General features: G+C 35.3%; 3 protein-coding genes across 4 annotated transcripts in view; 1 reads left to right on the top strand and 2 right to left on the bottom strand.

Annotated features, from left to right (window-relative positions):
• Nucleotides 1-26: 26 nt before the first annotated feature.
• Nucleotides 27-9,928, bottom strand: slc38a6 (solute carrier family 38 member 6). Of its 2 annotated transcripts, XM_016460842.1 has the most exons (17): nucleotides 9,703-9,928; nucleotides 8,177-8,298; nucleotides 7,769-7,842; nucleotides 7,314-7,366; nucleotides 7,047-7,086; nucleotides 6,807-6,821; nucleotides 6,311-6,389; nucleotides 3,714-3,796; nucleotides 3,520-3,578; nucleotides 3,390-3,449; nucleotides 2,616-2,666; nucleotides 2,369-2,448; nucleotides 2,178-2,278; nucleotides 1,735-1,859; nucleotides 1,516-1,660; nucleotides 1,328-1,422; nucleotides 27-553 (listed from the first exon to the last, which is right to left on the bottom strand). In XM_016460842.1, exons 1-17 carry the CDS (start codon nucleotides 9,787-9,789, stop codon nucleotides 470-472), a joined length of 1,353 nt encoding a protein of 450 aa, XP_016316328.1. In that variant the 5' UTR covers nucleotides 9,790-9,928; the 3' UTR covers nucleotides 27-469. The 2 variants fall into 2 exon arrangements, with proteins under 2 accessions (XP_016316328.1, XP_016316329.1); XM_016460843.1 differs by lacking the exon at nucleotides 6,807-6,821.
• A 71-nt stretch (nucleotides 9,929-9,999) lies between these two features.
• trmt5 (tRNA methyltransferase 5) lies at nucleotides 10,000-14,116 on the top strand. The gene is made up of 5 exons (XM_016460819.1): nucleotides 10,000-10,060; nucleotides 10,324-10,952; nucleotides 13,060-13,184; nucleotides 13,273-13,915; nucleotides 14,023-14,116. Exons 1-5 carry the CDS (start codon nucleotides 10,041-10,043, stop codon nucleotides 14,076-14,078), a joined length of 1,473 nt encoding a protein of 490 aa, XP_016316305.1. The 5' UTR covers nucleotides 10,000-10,040; the 3' UTR covers nucleotides 14,079-14,116.
• Nucleotides 14,117-14,213: 97 nt separating this feature from the next.
• Nucleotides 14,214-20,133, bottom strand: part of LOC107668823 (CDK-activating kinase assembly factor MAT1-like) — a 22,819-nt gene continuing 16,899 nt past the window's right edge. The window contains exon 8 of the mRNA XM_016460820.1: nucleotides 14,214-14,615. Coding sequence (XP_016316306.1) covers nucleotides 14,501-14,615 — 115 coding nt within the window. The 3' untranslated portion in view covers nucleotides 14,214-14,500. The remainder of the gene's footprint in view (nucleotides 14,616-20,133) is intronic.

The following is a 20,133-nucleotide window of genomic DNA, read 5'->3' as shown; positions in this document are numbered from 1 at the left end:
TATTAAAAAAAGAGTTTTTTTTTTTTTTTTTTTTTTTTTTTGAGTCAGACAAGCAGCTTTTCCAATTAATTTAACAGCTATATAAATCTAATATCCCACATTCAGTTATTGTAAAATCGGCAGTGCAGTTTCTTCATTCATTGGTCCCCACTGTCTTTCAATGGATGACAGCAACCATCTGATTCAAAGATAGTCAAACTCTCCTGTCATTCAGACATAATATGCATTTCAGTGCTCTGCTGGATATTTTGAATTTGATTGTGCCTCTGTTCAGTATTCAAGTGTCGTAACAGTGCTATGAGAACATGAGATTTGTCATAAGAGCACAGGCTCATCTCATTGGGATTCCCTTAATTTGGTTCAGAAAAGAGTCTCTGCCTGGTGTGTCACCTGCAAAATATGGTTTCTCTTCACGGGAGGATGAGTTGAGCTCACAACTCGTGCAATACGTCCCACATGATGTCAAAGGTCAAGGACCTTGAACCCAGGAGACAATGATGACACACAGGCTCAGCACACCCACAACCAGACCAATCACCATCAGAAAAACCGCCTAGAATGAAAAGAGAAAGTTGGAATAGATGCTTATGGGAAGAAAACTAAAGAAAGCAAAATCTTTAGCAAAAATAGTATCAACAAAATAATTAACATATCAAGTTTAAAAAACAAAACAAAAACATATTATCAAAGAAAAACATGTAAAGTCATCCAAGTCAGACATTAAAAAGGTCCAATGGTTTGGGGACAGTACATTTTTTTTATTAATATTTGTATTCCATAAGAATGCATTAAATCGATCATAAATGATAGTAAACATTTATAAAGGTTACAAAAGATTTCAAATAAATGCTATGAAACTTCCTATTCATTAAAGAATCCTGAAAAAAAATTTATTATGGTTTCCACAAAAATATTATGCAGCATAACTTTTTTTTTTTTAACATTGATAACAATTAGAAATGTTATTTGAGCACTAAATCAGCATGTTAGAATGGATCACGTGACACTGAAGTCTAGAGTAATGGCTGCTGAAAATTCAGCTTTGCCATCACAGGAATAAATTACATTTTAAAATATATTAAAATAGAAAAGAGTCATTTTAAATTGTAATAATATTTCACAATATCACTGTTTTTACTGCATTTTTTATCAAACAAATTAAGCCTTGGTGAGACTTCTTTCAAAAACATTAAAAAAAAAAATCTTACTGACCCCATTTTTGAACAGTAGTGTATAAAAACAAATGTAAGAAATTCACTCAAAATCAGCTTTCTTCTGCAAAGGAAGTCATGTATGTATTATTAAATGTATGTGAGACTTTAGATACCCCTGCTGAATTGAGAGATCTGATTGGCTCAGAGCTGATTCTCAAATAAAACATTCCAGGATACACAAACAGCAAACATGTGGAGGTCGTAGAACCTAGAATCACATAAGAAAAGGTATGCAGACACACACATAAACACATTGAACTAACCACTGAAACACACACTGAGCTTATGGACACACACTCACCCACCACACCAAAGACATTCCTAATGTCAGGGACGAAAATAGCGAGCAGCAGCACAAGAGTGAGGACGAAAAAACAGGAAAGCGAATGAAAGAGCCAGGAGAACTCCCTCTCTCCCCTGCATAACATCAACAGCGCTTTACGTGCCTGAGAGAAAAGGAGAGAGGATGTGTTTTCTGAATTTCTTACTTAAATAGTTCACAGTCTGGCGTTTGACTTACTGGGAAGTGAATGAGCGGCACGGTGAACAGAACGGCCAATAAAATCGCAAGACGCACTGACATCACCACAACATCCCGCGGTAGGTAGGTGTCATATCCTAGCAACAGCTCAGATTCCACATGTGCTGCGAATAAAGAACATTTGATTAGATCAATCCATTTATCTTCCTCATCATTTAATCTTTTAAAAAATCTCCCTGTCACACAAGTTAAACTTAATGAAAATGAGAAATGTTGCTTTGGCAGCTAGCTGAAATAAAATCAGCTTTATTTTTAGATTTTATTTCAGCTGATGTTTATTTTATTTCAAGTCATGAAAATTTCCTTCATGTTTTTAGTTTTAGTCTTAGTATTTTGTTTCCAACTCTTTCGTTGGAACTAAAAATGTAAGGTCATGTCAAGTGTTGCATTGTGGGACTGTGTAGCTTGAGCAACGTTCTTACTATAGAAGGTGAGGTATCCAAACAGGGCAGAGATCAGATACACCACAAAACTAAGAAAGATGCTGACATTCGCCACTCTCTGCATTCTCTGCTTTGTGGGTCTGAAAAACATACATAAATGCATATAATAAGGCAACAACAGGCTATATAAGTGGCAGATGCACAGAAAGAACAGCAATGAGTGAACTAACCTGTGCAACTCACAGTAAATAGGTAAAACTGCCGTGTGGCACAAGAAGGAGAAAGCCATTGTTGGGACGGCATAAGCACTCTGTAATGCACACACACACACACACAGTCATTTCTCACCCTCCTGATGTGTGTGCGGTTATGCTATAATATTACAACTAATATTTGGGTTTCTAATAGTCCTGCAAGGCAGACTTTTAAATCAAAACATAGCTCGCCTTTCTCAGGAAAACACACACACACACTCACCTTACTAGAGATCACAAACATCTGTGGGGTGCATTCAGAGGTATTTAAGCTCTGGGGATAGAAAAAGAAAATTAATGTGAATATGAAGATTAGAATGAAATCAGGACAGCAACAGAATGAAACAAACGCTCTCTGGTATCACATTATATGCAGCTGAATATCGGCACACTGTTATAAATAAAGGCTTTGACCTCTGGCTCAAGAGGTCAAAGACCACTTCCCTTATTTAAAAAAAATTCTACATCCTGTTTCTGATTGACTGGATCCAATCAGACTGCACAAAATATCTGAGAGTAATGACTAACTGTTTATAACTTAGCACCATGCCAGCTATCACATCTATATTTGTTGTGAGAAACAAGTGAAAAATAGGAAAAATAACTAACTAAACTATATAGAAACAAATAAAAACAAAAACGTATAAAAGGTTTTAAAGCCCATCTTTAATTAAAAAAAAAAAATCTAAAACTAAACCTGGTCTCACTTCATTAAAACCTTTTCATACAAATCAACTGAAAAGTAAAGAGTCCTAGAGAAGTTCAAAAAAAGAAAGAAAAAGAACTAATATCTGACAGTTGAAAAACAACCCTTTAGCCTTAAGCCTGTTGTGATAAAAAAAAATTGAGGAGTTATGAGGAGGTTCTATAGCTACATTTAAATAAATAAACGCAGCTACATTTTATATTGTTCTGGAGCTGCCCAAATTGCTTTGGGTATTAACGTGGGGTGTTTGGGCAAGTGGTCCGGCTGTGAGGGTGTGTGTGTGGTCTTTACCAGGCTCACAGTAGAGTTAATTGGCAGCGGGCAGGGAATGGACCATTTTTTCACCACCACCTGTGTGAGAGATGAAAACATCAACATGGGAAAGAGAGAGAGGGAGAGAAAGAGAGAGAAAACAACTCACCACTACAGTAAAGAACAACATGAAGATGAATGCGAGACTGCTGGTGTATCCCAGGAAACCTGAAGAGGAGATAGAAACCACTGATAAACACTCTCTCACACATGTACAGAATAATTACAGAAAACAGAAATAAACAGAAATACAGAAAAAAAAACTGACACTCAGTCACTCAAAAAAAAAAAAATCACACTCACCAATCTTAGGAAGTAGAGCCAATGGCAACACTACAATTAGAGTCACTAAAATCAATAGTGTAACACCATCCTCAAACCACTTTCTAAGAAGGACAGAAAAAAATGCATGACAAAAACACACACAGTAAAGGCATACACACCTTTTCATATCCACCCAGGGTCAGTAAGATTCCTTTTTATTGTTTTAGTCTCTTAAGCTCACCAATTCTCACCAGTAAAACTGTGAAATATTATTATAATTTAAAATAACTTTTTATTTTATTGTATTTCATATATTTATATTTTAATGTAATTTGTTCCTGTGATGGCAAAGCTGAATTTTCAGCAGCCATCACTCAAGCCTTTAGTGTCACATGACCCTTCATAAATCATTCTAAGATGCTGATTTGCTGCTTAAGAAACATTTCTTATTATCAATGTTGAAAACAGTGTTGAAAAAATATTTCTGCCAAAAATGTGATAAATTTTTCAGGATTGTTTGATGAACAGAAAGCTCAAAAGAACATCATTTATTTTAATTAGAAATATTTTGTAAAAATGCCTTTACTGTCTTTTTTGATCAATTTAATCCACTCTTGCTAGACAAAAGTATCAATTTCTACTGACCCCATACTTGAGTGTTTTAAACCCATGGATGTGATATCAATCACAAAACACTAGTCTGCTTCCCAATTCAACCCTTAAAACATTGCAATTCTGGAAATCCCCATATCTAATGCCAGAAATTCCTCCACAGATTCTCTCTCATTCTCCAAGTACTCCTGAATCAGTGCTCACTTTCTTACATTAATAAGACAGAGCAAAAATAAAATATTTAAAGAGAGAACTTCGACTACTGAATATGATGATCAGATCAGTCTATTTACTTCCACCAACTCCGTGTAGACAAACATCTTGCTAAGAGTTTAAATTATTTTATTGTTTTAATAAGATAAAAAGCACAAATGTTGTGAAAAAAGAAAAAAAACATTTTAAATGATTATAAATTACGAATTATAATAAATAGATTATAATACCTTTTTATTATATTTTTTCTATTTATTATTTTGTCTCTATTATCGCTTTCATTTTGTACCAATGAAAAGTTTGAGAACAGTAAGATTTTTAAAGACATTTATACTTTTATTATATTACTTATATTTACATTGTTCCAAAAATTCAATTTCAACTAAATGCTGTTCTTTGAACTTTCTATTCTTTAAAGAATCCTGAAAAATGGTTTCCACAAAAATGTGAAAAAATAAGCCATGTGAATGTGTATGTATGTTGTTTGAACTGGGAGACAGAAACTTGAACAGGTTGGTGTGTGAGAGAGATCTTGAGTTGATCTCCTGTGGTTCTGTCTTAACAACAGGGAGGTACTAGACAGCCTAACTGATCCACTTGAAGAAATGAAGATAAATTACTCCACTGAAAGAAAAATGTTATTTTACAGTAAATGACTAAAGTTTATACTGTGGCCGCTTTGTGATTTTTGCTCCTCCCAGAGAGATGGAGTAGTGATGTTTGTGTGTGTCTGGGTCTGGTCACAGTAATTGTGCTGGTAAAGGGGATCTTGGGCAGGCACGACTCTCGTTGGGCGGAACATATGTGCGAGATTTACTTGAACGGACCTTTAATGCAAACCAGCTGTGTGGGGACGGGGCACAGCTGAACCACAGCTCAGAACAGTGGATAATAAAATAATGACCGTTACATTCTTTACTCTGGAATATTTGTTCTTTTCTCTCTTTCTGAAACTTGCTTAAAGTCAGAGAAGTGAGAGAAAGAGTGTGTTTCTGCCAGTCAGTGAATGACCTGGTATGAAAGTGTCCCCTTCGATCTCTGTTCTTGAATCGTGTTTCTAATTTGACTTATAATGTATTCAAGATCTAAAACTTTTCACCTCCGATTTTGGGATATGTAAATCATATTTGTTGTGATAAACCATATGTACTACTACCACCATTCAAATTTTGGGGGCGGTAAGATTTTTAAATGCTTTTGAAAGAAGTCTTTTGTGAATTTTTTTGATTAAAAATACAGTAAAAAAAAATCTATTTTAATACATTTTAAAATGTAATTTATTTCTGTGATGGCAAAGCTGAATTTTTAACAGTCTTCACGTTACTCCAACATTACTCCAGTCTTCAGTGTCACATGATCCTTCAGAAATCATTCTAATATGCTGATTTGCTGCTCAAGAATTTATAATTCTGATTATAAATGTTGTGCTGCTCTATATTTTAGCATTTACATAAAATAGAAATCTTTCGCAACATTATAATTATTTTTACTGTCACTTTTCATCAATTGAATGCACCCTTGCTGAATACAAGTATTTTAAAATATCTTACTAACTTTTAAATGGTATTGTATCTTCCATTTAAGTCTGATTTTTTGTGTCTCAACTGACACTGTAAACGAGACATTTTATTGGTTGCTCGGTTTTTACTTCTTGATAAGATCATTTTTAACATGAAATATGTTCTGATTTGCTAATATTGTTGCTTTGTGACAAATTTAAATTTCAGTGAGAACAAAAAAAAATTGACACCGAAATCTTGTATTGCACATTATCAGAATGAAGTGTGAGGGTGTGGCATATATTTATTTACCCAGAAGTCTCTGTGCTCATGAAGCCGGTGATGGCAGCAGGCATTTCAGACTTCAAGATGAACAAGTAGGTGGACATGGCTAGAGAAGGAGAACGACAGCACATTATACATGCAAGCTATGCAACACCTCAAACACACACTATAACACCTCATCATGATGCAAACATGCATAACAATATGCTCAGAAAAATCAAACCATTCCACGGACAGTAACACACGGTCTACATATTCTAAACTAACACTAACATGCTAACAGCCACGAGTTCATATCATATGGTCACATATACACACACAAATACAGATGATTAACAGATAGTTGATGGAAGGATTGGCTTGTATCCAGATTGAAAACCTGACTGCAGCAAAACACTTGCGCTCACACAAACACACAGTTGTTGCCATTCTAAAGACAGTGTGAAAGTGAGATGGATTTTATGTCAAGTAGTTTTGGGAGATTTACTGCAACTAAACACCACATAACACACAGAATACTCACTACTGTTCACAGTGACTAGGAAGCAGTGTTCAGAGAAAGGCAAACAGAAAGAAAAGACAGATTTTAATTTTTCTTATTATTCACTTTTTGCAGACCGACCTGCTAAGCTAAAAGTAATATTGAAACTGAGAGCATGAAAGCGAAAGAGAGGGGAGACTCTCTACTTTCAGAGTTCAAAGGTTAAGTAGTATGACTTTAACCATATAAACAATGAAATACAAGTGAATGTGAAAACCTCACCTCCAATGTTCTGAATGAGAATAGTACAGGCCACAAGAATCTGCTCAAAACAAATGAATAACACGCTTTATGGGAGTAAAAAGGCGCATTTTACTTCTATAGTGTATTCAGTTATGATGAGTACAAAGATAATGACCACAGACACAGTTAGTTTTTCATATAACAAAATGAAACATTGCAGTGCATCATTACAACTTAACTGCAGGGAATCTTCAGACAAAGACAAAATCAGATAAATAAAGCATTGTGAGCTAGGTATTAACCAACCTTGCCAGGTCTGTTGAATGCTCTTTCTCCAAGAGCTTCATAAGAGTTGATGCCTAGCACACAAAAACATATGCAATAATGAGGCCTGATGTATAATCATGAAAGGCCATTTCACAGTGTTACAAATTGCCTACAACTCCTCTGTCTGTCAGCAGATATTTCTCACCTGATGTAGAGTTTATGAGAATAAGTGTTATTTTAGGATAACTGATATACTAGTATAATGTTTTCCCCATTATTATAAATTAGTTTTTAATTTTTGTATTTTTTGTTTTAGTTTTTAGTAATTTTTTTGGGTGCTTTTAGTTAGTTTTAGTTTTGTTTAACTTTTAGTTTAGATTTGTGTAATTTTAGTTAACTATAATAACCCTGGTGAGGGTTTAAATAAACAAAGTTGAAAGGTAAACAGGATTATGCAGGGTAATGAAGAAGTCAAAAGTGAGAGTTGATATTACCTGTCTTGCCACAGAGGAGCAGCAGGAGATGGATAGAATAAGCAGCCAAACTTGAGACCACCAGCAACAGAATACTGTTAAAAACAGAAAGTTGAAAAAAAAAAACACAAGCTCAAATGACTGTTCTGTGTCAGATACTAGGGAAGCTCTATTGAAAGCAATTGTGGAACAATGTTTGTTTCATATAGTTTGCGTTTTTTCTCTACATTGAAGTCATTCACTTCTATCCTTGTGTGAAAATGTCTCTGTTTATGTGTAATGTATGTAAGTACCTTACTGGAACCACAATTTTGCTTTAAAAAACTGAGGGGTGCATCAAAACAATTTTCTGTTGTAATCAAGATTATGCCACAAAAGTTGTCAACACAGTTGAACTTGTATTGAATCGGAAACACTATGTCCATGTACCTGAATCCGATGATGCCCGTATTGGCCATAGCATAAGAGAGACCCAGGATGCCACTACCCATGATGGCATTCATCAGATTAAAGGCAGAAGACCAGAAGGATGCACCTCTAGCCTGAGCACCCTGTGAGGAAGATAAATAGACCAGGAATTACACAACAACATATCAGCTCACACTGGAGCAAACTGAGACAAAATAGATCCTAGACGTTATGCAAGAGAAAAAGTATGCAAAATGAATGTCATTACTGTCTGCTTACACACCAAGTTACTGAAAGCACAAAGGGAAGTGAAATCTTTGCAAAGGCAAAATAAAACTGCATAAGATCACCATGTGATGAAGTGAAAATGATTAGAAAGCATGAGGCAGCAAATGACATAAAACACATACTCCTCTGCATTTCCACTGAAAGCATTAGAACACAGCTTTATGGTTTTAGAGGAATGCCAAATATATTTAATTTGTAAATACTAGTACAGCACTGCATGTAAAATTTACACTGGTGTAGACTGGATTTACTTTAATAATGTACATTAATTTACTTTGACATGTCTAATATTTCTTTTTTTATGCCCCGGTAAAGCACTTTGTAAGTAATGTTTTGTGAATACTGTAAATTCTGTGCTATACAAATCAACTTCGTCTTCTTAGTCTTAGCTGGGAAGCAGGGAATTTGACATTATTTTAACAAGAATAAAAAATTATGATAACAGGTTTGACACATAACCTGATAACACAACCTTAGTTCTTTTTAATATATAACTATGTTCAAAAAATCACAAAATTTAATAATATATTAGATAATAAATACATAAAATATAATACATACATATGGAACGCATTTCTGCCGCAAAAGGAAAAATTATTTGTTCGAATTATGATAATTATGACACTGCACCGGGTGTGAGTTCAGGGTGCGTTGTACTGGTCTTGTATGGGTTAAATGCAGAACACAAATTCCATGGTTACCATACTTGGCCACACGTCACTTACACATGAGTCATGAGTGTTAATTATGACACTAGTCATTATAAAAAGTCAGGAGTCACGATTAATTAAAAAAGTCTTCGTTTCCTGTCATAGTTATGACTTTTTATGTCGTAATTATCCATTCAATCATAATTATTTACCAGAGCAAGGTTTTGGGCAAAACAATGAAATGGCCTTCCATTAATACATACACTACCAGTCAAAAGATTTTGAACGCTATGATTTTAATGTTTTTTTTTTAAAGAAGTCTCTTCTGCTCACCATGCCTGCATTTATTTGATCCAAAGTACAGCAAAAACAGTAACATTTTGAAATATTTTTTACTATTAAAGATAACTGTTTTGTAATAATAATAATAATAATTGAATTGAATTCTTTCAAAAACATTAAAAATCTTACTGTTCAAAAAATTTTGACTGGTAGTGTACATACATACATGGTAAACATGTAAACACCCTTCGTTCAATGACACTTGTTCATCTTATTATTATTATTATTATCATTAATGTTATCAGGAGATGACAGGCTGTGGTTTACCTGTGCTAAGAGCGGTCTGCTCTCCTCTCCGATGCGCTCATACTCGCTCCCCGTCTGCACGCTACCGTTTGCGTCGTTTTTCCACATGTTCCGCCGTTTAGTTTCTCTTCTGCACAACCACAACCCAGCTGCTCGCTTTTAGACACCAGCGGGCCGTCAGTTCATGTGCCCCGCTCTCATACCACCGGCTCCAAAAGAGACTCAAGTAAACGTAAACATCTCTATTCACGTGATTATAAAAAAAAAGGTCACATGTCCACTTATAGCTCACGTCACAGACCAATCACGAGCCGAAGACTCGGTCGCTTAGAAATGACGTACTGTAAAGCGTGTTTCTTATGGCTGCCGGCTGGAGAGGGTGAGCAGTGACAGTTGAATTTGTTTATATTATAAAACTTAAAGTTATGTTTTGAATGTAATGAATTACACAGTTTAAGCTCTGTGGTTAAGCAGATAAACTTGTAGTTTATTATCAAGTGTAGCAGCTAACAGTCTGCTGCTAAAATGTGCATTTATTTCAATTGTTTTGTAAATGAATTAACGAAAAGGTTGCAAATTCTTCTTTTTGTCTCATTAGACACTTTTGTACTTTATCTCTCTCTCTCTCTCTTTGACCAACAGATCTGGCAGACTTTTGTTCCTGTTGCAGAAACATCGCAGTTGTGTCTCTCTGTCTCAGAAAGTAAACCAATTTGCAAGAATTTCCCTCCAGTTCTCCACTCTTGTCCAGTCTCAGAAAGCCATGACTGACCATTCACAGACTGATGTGGGGCTCTACAAGCCCCCTCCGACAGTCCGGGGCATGACAGAACTGGACCGAGCAGCTTTCAGTCAGACAGTCAGTGTTCCTGCCATACGGATACCAACCAATGTTCTCAACAAAGTGGTGAAGAGTTTGAAGAAAGTGGCACTACAGAGGCCAGGACTCAAACGGGTTGTTGAGGAACACAGTGAAGATGGGAATAAAGACAGTAGTGAAGGAGAACATCGGCTGCTGCTGTTGGACACAAACAGCATTACATCTGCAGATTCGTTTGGCAGTGAGGAGGCAGATGCTCTGAAAGCATATGGGGTGCCTCAGGAGATCCAGAAGTATGAATTGAAACTCACCTATGAGAACCTTAAGAGTGAGGAGATACTGCGAGCTGTACTTCCTGAAGGACAGGATGTGACATCAGGATTTAGTAGAGTGGGCCACATTGCCCACATGAACCTGAGAGACCACCAGCTCCCCTACAGAAAACTGATTGGTGAGAAGATATGATGAATGAATAAATCAACTTGTCATTGTTTACTTACCTTCATGTAATTTCAAACCTGTATGCATTTTGTTGTTCTGTGGAACACAAAAAGAGATATTTTGAAAATGTGTCAGTGTCTTTTGTCCATAAAATGAAAATCAGTGGGGTCCAATTTTGTTGCCAACATTGTTCAAAATTTCTTCATTTGTGTTCTACAGAAGAAAGAATGTCATTACAGGTTTGCAACTGTGTTATTTTAGAATTATTTATATACTATTTTAGTTTTTTTAAATGTATTTTTAAATATTAATAATGATTATATATATATTTATATTTATTTTTCCAGTTTTTAGTTTTGATTGCTTTTTTAGTTTAATGTGCTTTTGTAATTTTTATTTTTGTCTACTTTTAAATGTTTTTTCAGTTTTAGTTTATATTTTTTCCGTTTATATTTATTTAGTTTTATATTTATACAGTTTATTTTTTTTGGTTCTTCAACTTATTTCGATTAGTTGTCAAGGCAGTATTTCAAATTTTTATTCAGTTTAAGTTATTCATCTAATATTTATAAGCTCTGTGGTTAAGCAGATAAACTTGTAGTTTATTATCAAGTGTAGCAGCTAACAGTCTGCTGCTAAAATGTGCATTTATTTCAATTGTTTTGTAAATGAATTAACGAAAAGGTTGCAAATTCTTCTTTTTGTCTCATTAGACACTTTTGTACTTTATCTCTCTCTCTCTCTCTTTGACCAACAGATCTGGCAGACTTTTGTTCCTGTTGCAGAAACATCGCAGTTGTGTCTCTCTGTCTCAGAAAGTAAACCAATTTGCAAGAATTTCCCTCCAGTTCTCCACTCTTGTCCAGTCTCAGAAAGCCATGACTGACCATTCACAGACTGATGTGGGGCTCTACAAGCCCCCTCCGACAGTCCGGGGCATGACAGAACTGGACCGAGCAGCTTTCAGTCAGACAGTCAGTGTTCCTGCCATACGGATACCAACCAATGTTCTCAACAAAGTGGTGAAGAGTTTGAAGAAAGTGGCACTACAGAGGCCAGGACTCAAACGGGTTGTTGAGGAACACAGTGAAGATGGGAATAAAGACAGTAGTGAAGGAGAACATCGGCTGCTGCTGTTGGACACAAACAGCATTACATCTGCAGATTCGTTTGGCAGTGAGGAGGCAGATGCTCTGAAAGCATATGGGGTGCCTCAGGAGATCCAGAAGTATGAATTGAAACTCACCTATGAGAACCTTAAGAGTGAGGAGATACTGCGAGCTGTACTTCCTGAAGGACAGGATGTGACATCAGGATTTAGTAGAGTGGGCCACATTGCCCACATGAACCTGAGAGACCACCAGCTCCCCTACAGAAAACTGATTGGTGAGAAGATATGATGAATGAATAAATCAACTTGTCATTGTTTACTTACCTTCATGTAATTTCAAACCTGTATGCATTTTGTTGTTCTGTGGAACACAAAAAGAGATATTTTGAAAATGTGTCAGTGTCTTTTGTCCATAAAATGAAAATCAGTGGGGTCCAATTTTGTTGCCAACATTGTTCAAAATTTCTTCATTTGTGTTCTACAGAAGAAAGAATGTCATTACAGGTTTGCAACTGTGTTATTTTAGAATTATTTATATACTATTTTAGTTTTTTTAAATGTATTTTTAAATATTAATAATGATTATATATATATTTATATTTATTTTTCCAGTTTTTAGTTTTGATTGCTTTTTTAGTTTAATGTGCTTTTGTAATTTTTATTTTTGTCTACTTTTAAATGTTTTTTCAGTTTTAGTTTATATTTTTTCCGTTTATATTTATTTAGTTTTATATTTATACAGTTTATTTTTTTTGGTTCTTCAACTTATTTCGATTAGTTGTCAAGGCAGTATTTCAAATTTTTATTCAGTTTAAGTTATTCATCTAATATTTATATTTTATTTTATTTCAGCTTTATTTCAATTAACAAAAATGTTTTAAACAGTTTTAAGTTTAATAACCCTAGTTTGGAATGACATGGTGACTAAATGATAGAATCTTTATTTTTGGGTCAACTATCCCTTGATGTTTAAATCTTTTTATGGGCTTCTTGTGTTTTGTTCCAGGTCAAGTAATCATAGATAAGAACCCAGGAATTACTTGCGTGGTCAACAAGACCAACACCATTGATTCCACTTATAGAAACTTCCAAATGGAGATTTTGGCAGGAGAGAGTAACATGGTAGCAAAAGTGAGTTCATCTGATAAGAGTCAGCATATTCACTTACGTCAGTTTTCAAAGATACCTGTCTGTAATCTACATTTTTTTCCTCTTTTAGGTACGTGAGAATGGCGTGTTTTACGAATTTGATTTCTCTCGCGTGTACTGGAACCCTCGACTGAGCACCGAACACGAGCGCATCGTTTCCCTTCTTCAGCGTGGCGATACCGTAGTGGATGTTTTCGCCGGGGTCGGTCCGTTCGCGATCCCAGCGGCCCGTCGAGGCTGTGAGGTCCTCGCTAACGACTTAAACCCAGAGTCCTTCCGTTGGCTCCAGCACAATGCTAAACTCAACAAGGTTGCCCGAAACATAACATCATTTAACATGGATGGACGGGGCTTCATCCGGGGACCTGTACAGGAGCGTTTGCCTGCTCTAATGAAGGGATCACAAAAGATTCATGTGGTGATGAATCTCCCCGCACTGGCTCTCGAGTTCCTCGATGCCTTCAGAGGTCTGCTGGGCCCGGAGCCAGACCAGAGTCTTGACAACCTGCCTCAGGTGCATTGCTACGGGTTCTCCAAGGAAGATGACGCTCAGAGGGATGTAGTGGCGCGGGCGGAGGCGAGTTTAAAGACTTCCCTGCAAGGACAGTGTTCTGTGCACCTGGTGAGGAATGTGGCACCCAATAAGGAGATGATGTGTGTCAGTTTTACACTGCCGAGAGGGGTCCTATACTCTACACACACTCGAGACAGTGGTAAGAGACTCTCACATTTACTGGTGTCATTGGGCAGCAGTATTAAAACATGAAATAAAAACATACACGGTACACAGCTGTGCTAAAATGTTTCTTTTCCTCCGTAGATGTTTCAGAAGAGCCAAATCCTAAGAAACAGAAGTGTGAGGATCTGACAGACTGAATACACTCAATGTTCCCTGTTTTGTTTTAGTTTTTTTTGTTCTTTTAATTTTTTTAAAATAAATCATCATTCCATGAGAGTGAACGCTGTTGCATTTCTTTGAGATGATCACACACATAACACAACATTGACACACAGAAAAAAAAATAATGTGTTTATTTAACTGAAACAGCATTACAAAAATTACAAAACTGATCAACAAAAATATCTGTACACCTATTAAAGCTTGTTTATGTTACTCTTCAACATGAACTCCAGGGTATTCTGAAGCTGGCCCTCTGAATGGGTCATATTCACAAGGAGTCCTTCACAGGAATCTTTCCCTTGCATCCAAACACTCACAGCCTCTCCCTTTGCTTGTCAGTGAGTCTTTAGGAAGACTGATGAACAGATGGCGTGGCAGTGGCTGTAGTTCTGTAATATCATGAGGGGAAGAGGCCACTGAAAGCATCTTGGATGGCACGATGGCATGCCAGTCCTGATGTATAACCACCAGCCTGATCCTGCGGAGACGCTGTGCACACATGATTCAGATACCTGAACATGAGAGAAGATGCTTAGGTGTAACAGTGAATAGCTTAACAGTGGTTTGCAAACCCACAATTTTGGTTTAGAGTATAATCGGGTTAATCCTCTAGAGGGAGCAGCTCTGTTGTTTTACATTCATGAGTCCATGGATTTCACAATGACAAGAACAAATTTGTTTAATTTTAAAACAGAAATAAAATGTATCAAAAAAAAATGTCAGCTGTTCCTATACTGTTTCTAAATATAATGTTATATAACATATGCACTACTGTGCAAAAGTTTGAGGTCAGTAAGATTTTTTTAAATGTTTTTGAAAAATGCCTTATGCTCAGCAAGGCAATTTATGATCAAAAATAAAGTAAAAACAGTAATATTGTGAAATATAATTTCAAATGACTTATTTTAAAATGTTATGTATTTCTATGATGGCTGAATTTTCAGCAGCCATTACTTCAGTCTTCAGTGTCACAAGATCCTTCAGAAATCATTCTAATATGCTGATTTCTTATTATCAATACTGAAAATGACAGTACTGCTTAATATTTTTGTGCAAAACAATGATTTGTCATTTTTGTCCAACATTTATTTGAAACTTATCTTTTGTAACATTATAAATGTCATCTTTACTGTCATTTTCGATCAATTTAATGCATCTTTGCTGAATAAAATGCATGAATTTCCTTCAAAAATCTTGCAGACCTCAAAATAGTTTGAATATTATATATTCATAATAATATGAATATTATAATGAATATTATAAAAATGCATTTTACGCCAAATTTAAATATATAAGAATCTAATTGCTGTTAATATTAATATGTAACAATGCATCAAAATGTAACTTCTTCCTTCTCCAAATTGATAACTACTAGTTGCCCACAAAGCATCAGGACAAGCATCAGAAACCTAATGCTTGTGGGAGGGACTCTAAGATCTCACACTAGCCCAGCACCCCCAAAACTCTCCAGCAGCTGGAGTCCACAGCGGCCATTCATTATAAAGAGAACTGAAAATTACATGTAAACTGATACTACAGTGAGAGGGAGAGAAAATGGAAAGAGAGAGAGGGAAGAGGAGGAGAGTGATAGAGGGGGTCAGGTATCATCAGAAACACTTAAGCTCCTTTCAGCTTCACACACTTTCTAAACAAACAGAGATTACTGAAGCGCTGGACCATGAGCTAATGCACACAGAATGCTGCTTCAGTTCTTCATCATTAATCCACAAACCACACATATCATTCCACAAGTAAATCACTGTTAGCACGTTTTAATACAGATTCAGAAAGAAAGTGGAACAAAATAGTCTTTAAAACTAAAAATGGATTTATCTTTTCGAGAAAAAAAAAGGCAGTAAATAAAAGTTCATTACCTTCACAAAATGGTGTATGTTCACCTCATGTGGTCAAACTAATTGCAAATTATAAATAAATTGTATATTATAAGCTGTATGTTTTCCATATATTGTATATTGTAAATTATTTTCCATAAATTGTAAGGCTTATAATTTTGGTTTGTGGTTGTGTAAAAATGGGGTCAATATATTTTTGAAAGAAGTTTCTTATGCTAACCAAGGCTGCATTTATTTGACCAAAAATACAGTAAATATTGTAATAATTTTACATACATTTTTAAATAACTGTTTCTATTATAATACACTTTGAAATGTAATTTATTCCTGTGATGGCACAGCTGAATTTTCAGCAGTCATTACTCCAGTCTTCAGTGTCAGATGTTCCTTCAATTCAATATTCTAATATGCTGATTTTGTGCTTTCACCAAATAAGAAACATTTTTTATTATTATCAACGTTGAAAACAGTTGTGCTGCTTAATGTCTTTGTTGAGACAATGCTAAATAATGCTACATTTTGTCAGGATTCTTTGATGAATAGAAAGTGACAGCATTTATTTTAAGTAAAAATCTTTTGTAACAACAAATGGGACTGTATATTTCTCACAAACTAAATTACACTTTTGGTAATTATAAAAAAAGTTTAAAAAGTTCAAATAAGTTAATAATTATACTAGTGCTGTCAAACGATTAATCGTGATTAATCGCTTCCAAAATAAAAGTTTTTGTTTACATAATATATGTGTGTGTACTGTGTATATTTTTTATGTATATATAAATACACACACACACACACAGTATATATTTTGAAAATATTTACATGTATATATTTATATTCATATATAAACATAACATATTTTTCTTAAATATAAACATGCATGTGTGTGTATTTATATATACATAAAAATATACACAGTATACACACATATATTATGTAAACAAAAACTTTTATTTTAGATGTGATTAATCGCAATTAATCGTTTGACAGCACTAAATTATACATGTTTTTATATGAATGAAACTGCCTCAAACTGAAGTACAGGAAGAAAAGTCCTAAAGGAAGAAAAGATTCGCAAGAAAATTGGAAGGTAGTTTGAAAAGTGACTAATGTGAGGGTTTGGACTATGACTTCACAAGATGGACATGTTGCTGACATAGCTCATGTTGTCAACTGGATGAGGTTGAAATTCTAACATGAACTGAGCAGTTTTTAGTTAAAACATGCAGCTGTATCAGTGCTGACACACTGTGGTGATGATGGTGTGTGTGTGTTCTCCGTCAGAGGGATCTGCGTGCCTTGCCAGCCTTTAATGCCTAATAGAAGTTGAGAAAGACTTTCCGAGCACAGGATTCAGCACAGAAATATTCCCTCAGAAAAAGCAGAGAAAACTCTCAAGCAGCTGCTGGACAATCTGTCATTTTTACAGGGTCAGTGTCACACACACATTCCTCAAACAGATCTGGCTGCCCGCACTGCTATGTCAGATACACATATATCAAACTACAACTCATCCATGACGCAAATATCCTCATCAGAGTTCAGAGAGCAAACTCATCTATACAGGAGCCAAGAGACGACCTGGGTCATTAAAACCTACTGGTCCGAAGGTATATTGCTGTTTACAGAGGCAGCGTGTGTAATGCATGAAGACGTGTAGCATGGTTTATGTTTTAAAGAGAGACGGCAACAACGAAGTCTGAATGAGGCGAACAAAAACACACACCCATACACATCTGGGAGATCCTGTATGAAGATTCCTTGCTCAAAGGAAAAGCCACACCATTGTAAAATGCAAACTTCACTCAAATCTGTGGACTGAGAGAGAGAAAGGGTGAACAAGTTTGTCTGTTCATTTTTCCACAATGCACCCTAGGGGTATGTTTTAGAAGTTCAGCTCTCTCTTGCTACCTCTTACACACAGAAACAGGGGCCATTTGCAAGCCAAATTTACTCTTGAAGCCAAGGCCAGAATCTTTGTTTTAGGCTTGTTTGCATATGCAAACATCAAATCTCAAAATGCAGTTAAAAAAATAATAAAATAAAAACCTTACAGACAAGAAGAGATGGAGGAATGGATGGAAGACGTGTCTGCAGTCATTGACCCTTCTAGACAAGCATATTATAAATCAGATGGTCTGGCCCTGAATGCTGATTGGTTAGAATTGGTTAAATTCAGCCATGCTGCAAAACACTAAATAATAACAATTATGATGTGAAACACCTTTTTTAGCTGTATAAAACTTACTAAAATAAAGTAAATAAGTCAGGAAGAAGATCTTCTAGAATTATGACACTTAATGAATTATACCCTAATGAAATTGTCTAATGAAATTTTGTGTGCTTAATATTTTCATTATTAAGTAGTAACTGTTAGGTTTTAACGGTTTGCCTTGGACATGGTTATATTCACAATACCTCTTGTTCTTTATTACCTAAATAAACAACAATCAACCAGATTTATGTCAAAAAACATAATAAAGCTACTGACCCTTTTCACACATGCGCCCTCTTCTGACCTGCTGATGGATTACTTCCTGTCTAGCACAAGATGACTTCCTGTATGGCAAAGTGTGTTTCTGTAGAAAAAGTAGTCTAAACATTGGCATGGCAATGAAAGACAAGTCCTTGGCAATTGCTCCAACCTAAAGAAAATTATACTAAGAAATTCAGGAACTCATGAAAACTTTTCATTTATAATTAAAATAAAATAAAATAAATTCTAAATTAAATGTAAAAATAATGCAAAATAGAAGCATTTTCACTAGCTGTTTCAGACTTTAGGACTCTGCATAATTAAGCACAACAAAAAATATATAATAAGAAATAGAAGTAAAAAATAAAAAACACTGCATATCACTGCACTCTACCATTCAAATTTTGGGGTCATTAAGACTTTTTTTTTAAAGAAATATTCAGCAAGGACACATTAAATTTATCAAAAGTGTAAATATAGATATTTATAATATTACAAAAGCTTTCTCTATTTGAAATAAATTCTATTCTTTTTAAACTTTCAATTTATCTAATAATCTTTAAAAATGTATCATCACAAAATTATTATAGATCACTGTTTTCAAAATTGATAATAATAATAAATATTTCTGGAGCACCAAATCAGCTTATTGAATAATTTCTGAAGGATCATGTGACAATGAAGGCTGGAGTAATGGCTGCTGACAATACAGCTTTGCTATCACAGAAATAAATGACATTTTATATATATTAAAAAATATATTTTTTTCACAATATTACCATTTTTACTTTTTTCATCTAATAAATGCAACCTTGGTGAGCATAAGAGACTTCTTTTAAAAACATTTTACTGAACCTAAACAAACACAGACTCACATACAAGCGGTGTCCTGTCCAATAACAAATGCCTCTTAAACTAATTACCTTATCCAAATCTCTGCAGACACATCTCAAAACTCACCAGAGACATCACTCATCACTGACTCAATATATGTGTGTGTCCTGAGAGGGTTTGATGGGAAGATTACTGATCCATGAAGGGAGACTTGTACAGCCAAAACTTGAAATATATTTATATGCAACATTGTAAGAGTAGAAGAACATATTAAGGCATAGTTACCCCCCCCCAAAAAAAAACTCTGCTATTCAAACAATACACACACATTACACAGATGCAGCTGACTGCACTTGAAGACATCGTGTGTGGAGGACAGAAAACTTCAACCCAATCACCTCCTTTCAAGACACAAACGCACACAGCTGTCTTTAATAAAATGCCCCACCCAATCTGTATTTATACAGGTACAGAACAGTGATGGACACAGAGGACGGGGTTCGCCCTGAGGGTGAGGAGGAAGTGAATACATACATGACCCTCCAAAAACACAAACCAGTCCAACATAAATCTCCACTAACTCACTGTCAAAACACACTAAGACAAATAGCAAAAAAAACAATACGTCTCTCTGTCAACCTCACACACACACACACACACACACACACAAACACTCAGGAAAAAAGAAGATTTCAGAACGAAAGAGAAAAAGAAACAAAGAGAGAGTGATCCACCCTATCGTCTCTTTTCATAACCCTCACCCTTTTTCTTCTACTGTCCTCTGCTTTTCAGCTCAAACCACATCACAAGATCCTCTGCTGAAGATTCCAGTGTGTATCTATCTATCTGTATGTGTGTGTGTGTGGG

This window comes from Sinocyclocheilus anshuiensis, unplaced genomic scaffold (assembly GCF_001515605.1).
Source record: "Sinocyclocheilus anshuiensis isolate Anshui unplaced genomic scaffold, SAMN03320099.WGS_v1.1 scaffold72, whole genome shotgun sequence".
Classification (NCBI taxonomy): domain Eukaryota; kingdom Metazoa; phylum Chordata; class Actinopteri; order Cypriniformes; family Cyprinidae; genus Sinocyclocheilus; species Sinocyclocheilus anshuiensis.
This window is presented reverse-complemented; position numbering and strand designations above follow the sequence as displayed.

Bases quoted from the DNA above. Each gene is read 5' to 3' on its own strand.
- slc38a6 (XM_016460842.1), bottom strand. From the start codon at position 9,789: ATGTGGAAAAACGACGCAAACGGTAGCGTGCAGACGGGGAGCGAGTAT. The intron at 7,367-7,768 runs GTAATATCAACT...TTTGTGTGCTAG, and splicing joins GCTCCTCTGTGGCAAGACAG to GCATCAACTCTTATGAAGCT. The intron at 3,579-3,713 runs GTGAGTGTGATT...TCTCCTCTTCAG, and splicing joins GGCTCTACTTCCTAAGATTG to GTTTCCTGGGATACACCAGC.
- trmt5 (XM_016460819.1), top strand. From the start codon at position 10,041: ATGGCTGCCGGCTGGAGAGG. The intron at 10,953-13,059 runs GTGAGAAGATAT...GTTTTGTTCCAG, and splicing joins CCCCTACAGAAAACTGATTG to GTCAAGTAATCATAGATAAG. The intron at 13,185-13,272 runs GTGAGTTCATCT...TTCCTCTTTTAG, and splicing joins AGAGTAACATGGTAGCAAAA to GTACGTGAGAATGGCGTGTT.